This window comes from Rattus norvegicus, chromosome 12, assembly GCF_036323735.1.
Source record: "Rattus norvegicus strain BN/NHsdMcwi chromosome 12, GRCr8, whole genome shotgun sequence".
Classification (NCBI taxonomy): domain Eukaryota; kingdom Metazoa; phylum Chordata; class Mammalia; order Rodentia; family Muridae; genus Rattus; species Rattus norvegicus.
The window spans coordinates 22,781,876-22,792,605 of record NC_086030.1 but is presented as its reverse complement, the minus strand read 5'-3'; the positions used below and the strand labels follow the sequence as shown (position 1 = coordinate 22,792,605).

At 44.6% G+C, this 10,730-nt stretch overlaps 1 protein-coding gene across 1 annotated transcript; it reads right to left on the bottom strand.

The window, feature by feature from the left end:
* Nucleotides 1-2,102: 2,102 nt before the first annotated feature.
* On the bottom strand, nucleotides 2,103-10,391 carry LOC134481163 (uncharacterized). The gene is made up of 2 exons (XM_063271741.1): nucleotides 9,873-10,391; nucleotides 2,103-4,540 (listed from the first exon to the last, which is right to left on the bottom strand). The coding sequence occupies exon 2, from the start codon at nucleotides 4,438-4,440 to the stop codon at nucleotides 2,731-2,733; it is 1,710 nt and encodes a 569-aa protein (XP_063127811.1). The 5' UTR covers nucleotides 4,441-4,540; nucleotides 9,873-10,391; the 3' UTR covers nucleotides 2,103-2,730.
* Nucleotides 10,392-10,730: the final 339 nt, after the last annotated feature.

Sequence of the window (10,730 nt, the reverse complement as noted above, 5' to 3'; positions counted from 1 at the left end):
TTGTTTAGTGACAACACACAGACACAAATGGGTCTCCAAATTAAGCCACCCAGACTGGGGCATGGGGAAAGTAGTGGAGATGCTAGAGAGTGTGGTAGAAGGAGGTGGCTGGTGGTGTAGACAGGAGGCTCTGGCTGAAACTAAAGCTTTACAATTGCATAGTTGCTCTGCTGCCATCTGTCTTCATGTTTCTCCCCTAGAATGACATCATCATCTTCATCTTCCTTATCTGCTGCCCACCTCAGCATTAGTACCTGTCTGTACCTCTCCCCAGAGTATGCCCAGGAAGGAACTCTATACTGTGTCCTAAAATCCCAGTGAGTGCAACTGGTTCCAGCTCAGCTCCTCTGGAATGAGGTCTCCCAACTTCTGCTGATTGCCAAGGACATTTACATGAATCACTGAGTTTGTGTTCACAGAAACAAAGAAACTCCCCCTCCCTCCTCAGTATTATGTATGTATTTTAAAGAGCCAAACTAACACCAAAGAAATGAACAAAAACAAGAGAGTATTAATAACCAGGCATGGCTGTCAGGACTTCATCCCATTCTGTCAGATGAAGCAGCAGGGGAATCTCTGAATTTCAGGGCCACCTTAGAGACCTCATTCTCAAAAACAAAACAAAACAACAACAACAAAAAACCAACCAAACAAAGAAAAACTAAGGTATTGACAGTCACCAACATTCTTTATGTAGATCTGGAGAGATAACTTGTAGGATCCTCAGGGTCTCCACCTCAAACCAAAAGGGGACTAACAGATGACCATACTCCATGATCTTTTTTGATGATTTAGAGATTTGGTTCACTTTGCTGTTGGTTTCATGATGAAGTTTCATGTAATGCAGGCTGGCCTCAGGTGCTAAGAATAGCCTTCCATTCAGTGATTCTCAGCCTTCCCAATGTAGTGACAGCTTTTCCCCTTCTGACTGACTCCAATCACAAAATTAATTCATTTTTATTACATAACTGTTATCCATCTATTATTGTGATCATAGTAGAAACATCTTGCATGCAGGATATCTGATATGCCACTCCTGTTAAAGGATAGTTCTACCATGTAAGAGGTTGTGACACACAAGTTGAGAAGCATTGCTCAACTGATAATCTTCCCATCACTATCTGTCAATAGTTGGGATGACGGGCATGTTATGATGCCCAATTTCCTCTGGTATCTTTTTTTATTGACTAACTCAGGTCAGGGAACACACATTAAAAACAGCGTTACCAGTGCAGAAGCCATTGATTTTTCCCAGTTGGACCATAATGTTCACTCGTGGCAGATCAGAGATCCAGTCTCCTTAAGTGTCTTCAAGAGGGGATTAAGTATCTATGTGATTTAAGAATGTTGACTCTGTGTAAGTCTTCACTGTGAGCATTTCTGTGTTTTTCCATTTGAACAATGGGAAAGAACCTGGGAATCAATAAGACCATTTGAACAACTTCTTTAAGGCACCTTTTTGGTGTGTGCAGATGCCTGTGGCATGGACCTAAAAAATAGACTCCTGTAGATGACTGGACAGACCACAATCATAACATCTTGCATGTGAACACTTAAAGAATGTTCAGAGGAGACACAGCTCCAGGGCCCATGGCTCAGGGAAGGAAAAATGTGAGTTCACAGGATCTCTTCTAGATTGAGTCCTGTGAAGAAATAGGCTTCTCTGAGATGTTTTCAGTGAAACAGCTGCCTTTCACTGGAGGTTAGGAGGCAGTGTTACAGGGCTGTATGAACCCTCCCAAGTGATTATTCGTTGCAGAGGGGACTATACAGTATTGGCTGGTGCTGGGTTTCTGGTAAAACTTCATTTGCATAAAGAGAAATTCCAGGTGCTTGCTTGTCATGTCCTATTGGGAAGAAAGGAAGTTAGACCTATAATTTGGCCATTTTGTTGTGACTACTTCAAGGAAAGTGGTGGTGGGGTCGTACAGTCTCCTTGCTCCTGAGCATGCTGACCAGAGCAAAGAAAAAAACATTCCTAACTCTGCTGGTCTCAGAATGTTATTTTCAGGGTTTGAACACAATTCGATTCTCTCCTTTCCCTGAAATGTCTCCCCGAGTTGCACAACATTGTCGCGCCCACCTCGTCCGGCAAGGAAGATGCAACACGGTTGGATTCTTCTCAACAGCCTTTACTGCAGGACACCTTCTTTGTTGATACAGGGAGGCGGCGGCAGCCAGCCCTAAGTGTTACAGCTCCAAGTGTTACAGCTCCAAGTGTTACAGCTTTAAGTGTTACCGCGCCGAGCGGCAAAGCCGCTCGGCTTATATACACAACAGTATGCTATTCTTTCAGGGATTGGTGGGGCACGAGTCACCCCACTGCCATCCCAGCTACTTGTCCTCCAGAGATTGGCGAGGCATGAACTCCCATTTAGCATAGTACCGCCCCAGCCAGACTGACGTCAGGTGCAAAACTCCACGCATGCTCAGTACTGTTGTTAGGAGGGCGCCAGATTCACCTCATTATCATACAGCTGTCGCACCGCTCCCTACATCTCCCCCTTTTTTGTTTAATAAAATGACTGGTCTAGATCTGGGTGTCACGTCAATCTTGTCATTGCTCCTGTCTTAGGTCGTTCCTGACGATGACTCGGCCTTACCCGTCGTTGGGTCACCCTATCGCCACCGGGCCCCATGTCTTAGGTTGGTCTGAGCTCGAGGAATGTTGCCCGTCCCTGGATACAATGACCCCACATGACTGTGACAAAAATGATCTAGGGCAAACTCTTAATCTTTCAAAGAGGCCAGCCATACATTGGGAGAAGCACCATTGTCAATGGCAGTCATAGCCTGGTAAACAACCGCTTTGTGTCTGGCATGTTCTCTTTTTAAACGGCCAATAAGCCAGAGACATACTCCGCATCCCAGGAGGACAATAGCTCCCCAGGCAAACATGCCCGCCCACTCCTTAAAAAAGGAGAAAGCATTGGTAATCCATGAGGTAAAGTCTTCAATTGTGATGGGGTCCAGCCTAGTGCTGTTGAGGACAGCAATCTGCATCAGCAATTGTCTGGATAGTTGCTCTGCTTTCATGGACCAGTTTCCTATCAGATAATTTGAGATTTCTTTGCTCTGTTGAGAATGCTGAGAAAAGTTGGCTTGCAAAGGAGTAATGCATAAACCTCTTAGGGAGGAAACGCAAGACAGCTGTGTCATATGATACAGTGCTTCAATTTGTTCTTGAACTAAATCTATCCTTTGATTGGCTAATAGAAGGCCAGATGCCAAATGAGTATTAAATTCTTCTTGTATCTCTAGCGCCATTGCAGTTCTTTCTACAATCTGATTGACAGTCTCAGCCTGTATTTGATTGGTCATAGCAATTGCAGCTGTGGTAGCTGCGGCAGCAGACAGCACGATGGCTGAAATTATGGCTGCCGTAATTCCAAAATCTCTTTTGGTTCTCAGCAAATTGAGAATAGGAAAACTATCTGGGTTTGCCTCTACTGGGATTGGCACAAAGGAGGGAATCTTGACCATCACTGCGGTGTCATTGTTGCCATCCCAGCATTCAGCTAAATAGCAGACTACATCAGAGCTATTACAATTTAAAACACCATTGTTGACATTAGTGCTTATCAGAAAGAAAAAGGGTGATCTAACACATACTGAAGTACTAGTGGCAGTATTATGTTCCAAAAGGTTATTATATTGAATATTGGTCAACCTGGTATCATTTTTTCTGGTAGCCGAAACATTATACAGCGTGAAGTTCTCACCCATCAACCTAGCAAAGGGAGTCAGGGATGTATATGCCCCTTGCTCATTGGACAGCACCCATTGAAACCAAGGCCAGAGATTATGCTTGCCAGTCTTATTCTCCCCCCAGTCATACTGTACATGGCCAAGAGGAGGGGAAAATTCAAATCCCGGTAGGAATTGTTTTGTTCTATGGAATGGACTCTGACATGGGGTAAAATTAGGTGGAAACTCTTGATGCGGGGGGCAAGCGGGTAAGACTCTACGACGGGTAGAGCTATTCTGTGCATAGTTACCTTGTCCTGGGCGTGATGGAACACTACAATTATGCATCACAATTAGTGTTGTAATGTTCAGATCAGCAGAACTATCGACTGACATGTCCTCGCTGGGTGAAGAGACTCCCTGGGCAATTTGACTCAAAGCAGCCAGGATGATCCCGGTGTTCATTGTGCTGTCACTTATAGGATTCAACCAATTAGCTAACGTGGCTCTATGCAACCAAATACAGGGCAAGGAAGAGTCTTTAATGGTAAAACATAAGGTATGCAACAGAGAAACGTTAGTGGCGGCATACCGTTGGGGCATTTCTCCAGTTGGCACTATACAAGGAACATCACGCAAACAGGAGGTAGAGAAAAAGGTTGGTAAAACAGTAGAATTGCTATGGACTGGCATGGGTACTGGCCAGGATCTGGCAATAGCCCACAGGGTGATCGAATTAACCTGTATTATCATTCCCAGTAGCAATAGTAGGGTTCATAGTCTCATCTTCAGGAAGAGCAGAAGGCAATTTTCGAGTCAAGCGCTCAGGTACCCAAATTGGATTTTCTTGATTCTGCGGAAAAACACAAACAGCTCCCCTAGATCTCGAGATCACGGGATCTGGGCCACACCATTTATCAGTTAAGACATCCTTCCACTTTACTACTGCATTAGTTATAGGTGTAGTAGCAGCATGGCGATCCACAGCAGAGCGGCCATGCGCATCCAAAACTAAGAAATTTAGAGTAAAAAGAGCTAAAGAAAGTTGTTCTTTTGGTGTTCGGCTGCTGGCAATTCCCTCTTTTTGTTTTTTTATCAGCTCTTTTAAGGTACGATGTACACTTTCCATAATTCCTTGACCTTGGGGATTGTATGGCAATCCTGTAGTATGTTTGACCTGCATTGTCTGGCAAAATGCCTGAAAGGACTTTGCAGTGTAGGCAGGCCCGTTGTCCGTCATGAGACTATCAGGCTTTCCCCAGGCTGCCCATGCCTCTAAGCAATGGCTAATGGCATTAGGAGCCTTTTCACCAGTCATCAGAGTAGCATGTATAATACCAGAACATGTATCAACAGAAACATGAGCATATTTTAAATTTCCAAATTGAGATATGTGTGTAACATCCATCTGCCAAAGATTTAACGGGATCAGACCACGAGGGTTAATCCCTACATGAGGAGGGTGGTGAAATTGAACACAATTCTGGCAACTTAACACCACATCACGAGCAGCAGCTCTAGAGATTTTAAATTTTTGTTGAAGAGTAAAGGCAGGTACATGAAACTTTTGATGAAATTCTCTAGCGAGGTCAACCGGAGCAGCATGAAAAATAAACTCTCTACGAGTACTAGCATCCACCAGGGCGTTATTACTGGTCATGGGACCAGGCAAATTAGTATGGGCTCGAATATGTTGTATGAAAAATTTATTTTTTCTGGCCCAAATCAAATTTTGTAATTCTAAAAGAATTTGACATACAGTACTAGTCGACCGAATTGGCCCTGCAATTTCAAGTGAGCGCACCGCATTAACCACATAAGCAGAGTCAGAAATTAAATTAAAAGAATCATGAAATCTTTTGAAAACTTCCAATACAATTTTACATTCTGTAATTTGGGGGGTACCTGGACTATATTGAATTAATACTGGTTCTTGAGAATCAACCATATAGGCACCTACACCTGTTTTGGAGCCATCTGTATAAATATCTAACGCTCCAGACAAAGGCTCTGAGGCAGTGATCTTAGGAAAGATCACTGGATGTTCAGTAAAAAATTGTAGCAATGGATCCTTAGGATAATGATTGTCAAACTCTCCATCAAAACTACAGTGCAATATGGCCCAATCATCTATCAATGCACACAATGTTTCTACCTGAGTGGTTGTATATGGTATAATAATTTTCTTTGGTGAAATACCAAAATGCTGAATGCAAGATTTAACGCCTAATATAGCTAGCTGTGCAACAGCAGAAGGATAATATTCAAGGGTTTTATTAGGAGAAATATGGGGATAAATCCAAAGAAGTGGACCTTGTTGCCAAAATACTCCTGTAGGTTGACGAAAAGTTCTCAGTATACACAAAAGCAGATCTTCCTCTTCCTTATACCTTTTTAGTATTGCCTTTTCTAGTCTTTCTTCTACTTTCCTCAAGGATAATCGTGCTTCCTTGGTTAAAACACGGGGTGAAGTAAGCTGAGAATCCCCTTTCAGGATCTCATAAAGTGGTTGTAAATCTACATTGGGCATTTTTATATAGGGTCGAATCCAATTTATGCTTCCTAGTAATTTTTGAAAGTCATTTAATGTTTTTAAATGGTCTTTTCGTAATTCAATTTTTTGAGGAGAAATACTATGAGGAGTGATTTTTGTTCCTAAGTATTCTCCCATTTGGCCCATTTGGACTTTTTCAGGTGCTATGCACAATTGGTTGCTTTCAAGCGCCTTAACCACTTTTGCATAAGCTACTTCCAGGGTGCCATGATCTTTAGCAGAAAGCAAGATATCATCCATGAAATGAATCATTCTTAATTTTGGGAATTGGTCACGTACAGGCCGTAGGGCCTGTCCTACATAAAGTTGACACATAGTAGGACTATTTGCCATACCTTGAGGTAAGACCACCCACTGATAGCGCTTATCAGGTTCCTCATTATTCATAGATGGCAAAGTAAATGCAAATCGCACGCTATCTTGTGGAGCAAGAAGGATAGAAAAAAAGCAATCTTTAATATCAATAATAATAATAGGCCATTCAGCAGGAATGCTGGAGAGTAATGGTATACCTTTCTGTATGGGACCCATTATTTGCATTTGAGAATTAATAGCTCTTAGATCATGTAATAACCGCCATTTTCCTGACTTTTTCTTAATAACAAATATAGGCGTATTCCAAGGTGATCTGGATGGTTGAATATGTCCTAATTGTAATTGTTCGAATACTAATTCGGCAGCAGCAATTAATTTTTCAGAGGATAGAGGCCATTGAGGAACCCATAAAGGCTCCTCCGTTTTCCATGTAATGGGTATTCCCCCCTCAACGGCCCCTAGGAAAAACCCAGACCCGTCCTGTCATGTTTTTGTTTTGACAGTACTGGGTCAACTCGTCCTTGTAATTTCTTTCCCAGACCCTTTCTAGGCACGTAACCCATTTTTGCCATCATATCCTGGACTTGTGGGGAGTAATCATTTGTCAGTCTCATGTCCAGCTCTACCAAAACATCTCTGCCCCACAGCGTTACTGGAATGTCTATAACATAAGGAGTGATCTTTCCTGATCTCCCTTCTGTATCTCTCCACGTCAATTCTTTTGAGCTCATTAAAGGAGCCATTTCGTACCCTAAACCACATAGGGCCTGAGACGATGTTTGTGTAGGCCATCTGGGTGACCAGTCATGAGCAGAGATAATACTACGATCTGCTCCAGTATCCAATAGACCAAGGAATGAACGTCCCTCCACAGTCAATGTTAACATTGGACGATCACTCATTTCCAATGAGATAAAGGCAAATCGGGAACCTGTAGATCCCAAGCCCCTATCCCTTCTAATCCTATTTTCATCAGGAAAGCGCTTATGTAAGCTGGGCAGAAGCAGCATTTGAGCGATTCTGTCTCCAGGGGAAATGGCGGTGACACCCTGGGGGGAGGCTACCAGCACTTTTACTGTACCTAAATAATCAGGATCAATTACTCCGGGCACAATCTGCAAACCGTCCAGGGCAGAGGAGGAGAATCCCAACAAAAGCCCAACTGTATCTTTAGGGAGGGTTCCTCTAAAATCTGTATCTACAGGCTGCACTCCCATTTGGGGGGTCAGTATGAGTCTGGTGGTGGAGTGGAGGTCCAGTCCTGTGGAGCCTTTAACGGCTCTCCTTCGGGTGGCGAAGGAAAGGCCAAGGCCTCTGATTGTCCTGTCCTTGTCTGTCGCCCTGCAGAGCCCCATATATTTGAGGGCCCTGGGGACGTGGGCCCCGTTGTCCGTTTTTTGGCTGTGCACCACCATATCCTGTCACTAGGGGTCGGCCATCCAAGTCTTTCACAGATCGACACTCATTTGCCCAGTGGTTTCCCTTCTTACATCGTGGACATAGTCCAGGCTGCTTGGGTCTATTGCTAATTTTCCCCCTACTCCTTTCAGGGCACTGTTTTCGATAATGCCCTTTATGGCCACATTGGAAACAGGTATCCGTGGTAGCGGTTTTCCCTAATTGTACCACAGCTGCCGCTAGACCAGCATTAGTCAATGGTCCTCCCAGTTCCCTGCAGACTTTCATCCAAATCTCTAAACCTTTATGTTTGTATGGTGTTATGGCATTCCTACATTCTTTTGTACATTGCTCATATACCAGCTGTTTAATGAGCGGCATGGCTGCATCAGGGTCTCCGAAGATTTTGGTAGCGGCCTCTACCATGCGGGCCACGAAGTCTGAAAACGGCTCTGTAGGTCCTTGCAGAACCTTGGTAAGGTTTCCGGAGACTGCGCCCCTATTAGGCAGTGCTTTCCATGCCTTGATGGCTACTCCATTAATTTGGCTATAAACTTGCTCTGGATAACCGGTCTGGTCCAGAGCGAATCTCCCTAGACCCAATAGCATGTCAGCATCCCAATGTCTCTGAGGGTCTGCTCCTGAGGCCAGATAAATGGCGGCCTGAGCATTAGCATGTTCAAAAAGATAAGATTTCCAATCCAAGTATTGACCTGAGGAGAGGCAGGCCTTAGCCAGACTCCCCCAATCCCCAGGGGTGAGGCAATATCTAGCAAGAGCCTCAACTTGAGCCACAACAAAAGCTGCACTGACCCCATAAGTTCTAACTGATTCTGCCAATTGCTTTATAGTCTTAAAGTCAACGGGTTCATGATATCGTTGCCCATTGGCATCCAAAAATACTGGGAAACTTAATCCCACTTCTCTCCATACCTCTGGGCAAAAGGAAGTACCTTTTGCAGGCCTCGCTATGCTTTTATGTTGAGGGTTGTACGGAGGTGCGTTTGGTATAACTACCTTTTTGCCTAATTGTCTGCCTCCTTGCCACGTGGTGTTAGCATGTGGTCAGTCCGGATCACATCTCTCCCCCTCATACTGAGCAGCCTCTTCCTCAAGATCAGCCTCACCATCCTCACTAAGTTCTGACTCATCTGACATTTCTAAAGTCAAGGCTTTTAAGGAGGGATATATCTTATCTATTTCCTGGTCCTGATTATCTCCTTTTTTATCTCTGCCTTCTCTCTGTTCCTTTTGTCTCCTTTTCTTTTCCTTTCTTTCTTTGGGACCTTTTCTCCCTCTGACATACTTTCTTGATGCTCTGCAAGGATTCTCTGACCTGTTCTAACGACTTCCTCACATCGCTTATCCTCTAAACAAGCACGGACTATTCGCCAAAGAGGCTTTGATCCGGGTCTAAGCTTGCCCTCTGTGGCTTCTTTATCTAGATCCCTTCTCAATTTGTCCCATGCTCACAAGGTAAGAGATCCTGACACTATAAACCACGGAGCACAACGATCGCATTCATCAAGAAAACTTGACAGGATTTTCCTTTCAACTTTGAGCTTACGCCGATTAAGGAGCTCCTGGAGAGCTGTCAGGAGTGGGCTGGAATGTGAGCTTCCCATACTCAATGAACTTATTTGCAAGCGGTTTTTTAGCAAGCTGGCCTGTTGGTTTATACCCAACTCCGTAGCCTGGCACCTGTTGGCTACTCCGAGCAAGTGCACTCCCGTCCGGGACGGTGGCAATTCTAAAGAAAGCAAACACACAACACAAAGACGAAAAGAAACAAAATTATAAAACCTGCCCACAAAGGATCAACTTGAAACAACATTGCTGCAGACCGCAGACCTTTTAGCCTCTAACCCAAGGCTCCCATCGTCTCTGCTCACCTCCAGAGAACTTTATCGTCCCTTACCGGGAACTTTTCCGACGTCGCTCCTCCTGAAGCTGAAGAGTTCTGAGATCCACGAGGATGTCCTCGTCCCCGTACGGGCCACCACTTTGTCGCGCCCACCTCGTCCGGCAAGGAAGACGCAACACGGTTGGATTCTTCTCAACAGCCTTTACTGCAGGACACCTTCTTTGTTGATACAGGGAGGCGGCGGCAGCCAGCCCTAAGTGTTACAGCTCCAAGTGTTACAGCTCCAAGTGTTACAGCTTTAAGTGTTACCGCGCCGAGCGGCAAAGCCGCTCGGCTTATATACACAACAGTATGCTATTCTTTCAGGGATTGGTGGGGCACGAGTCACCCCACTGCCATCCCAGCTACTTGTCCTCCAGAGATTGGCGAGGCATGAACTCCCATTTAGCATAGTACCGCCCCAGCCAGGCTGACGTCAGGTGCAAAACTCCACGCATGCTCAGTACTGTTGTTAGGAGGGCGCCAGATTCACTTCATTATCATACAGCTGTCGCACCGCTCCCTACACAACATTCTCTCCCACGTTTATTAAAAAGTATCATTACCTCCAAGACCAAACAGGGAACAGCAAAGTCAGGCTCTCAGAACCAGAGACACACAAGAAGACATGGGTTCTGAAGACTGGACATCAGAGCCCACATGGCAGAAGAGGGGTTATCTTCCTATCCGTGCCAGAGAACAGGGATGTTTCACAAAACAATCCTGCAGCCATTCATGTTGTGATTCCCAGAATAACAGAAGAATTTGTAAATTGAGATCCTGATGTGTGGTCAGCAATCACTACACTGATGTTAACTCTCTTTCCTGGTGAAAGAACCAGGCATTTGTTGGTCTGTTAGCTGGAAACAAACA

Excerpts from the sequence above, each read along its gene's own strand:
- LOC134481163 (XM_063271741.1), bottom strand. The coding sequence starts at position 4,440 with ATGATAATACAGGTTAATTCGATCACCCTGTGGGCTATTGCCAGATCC.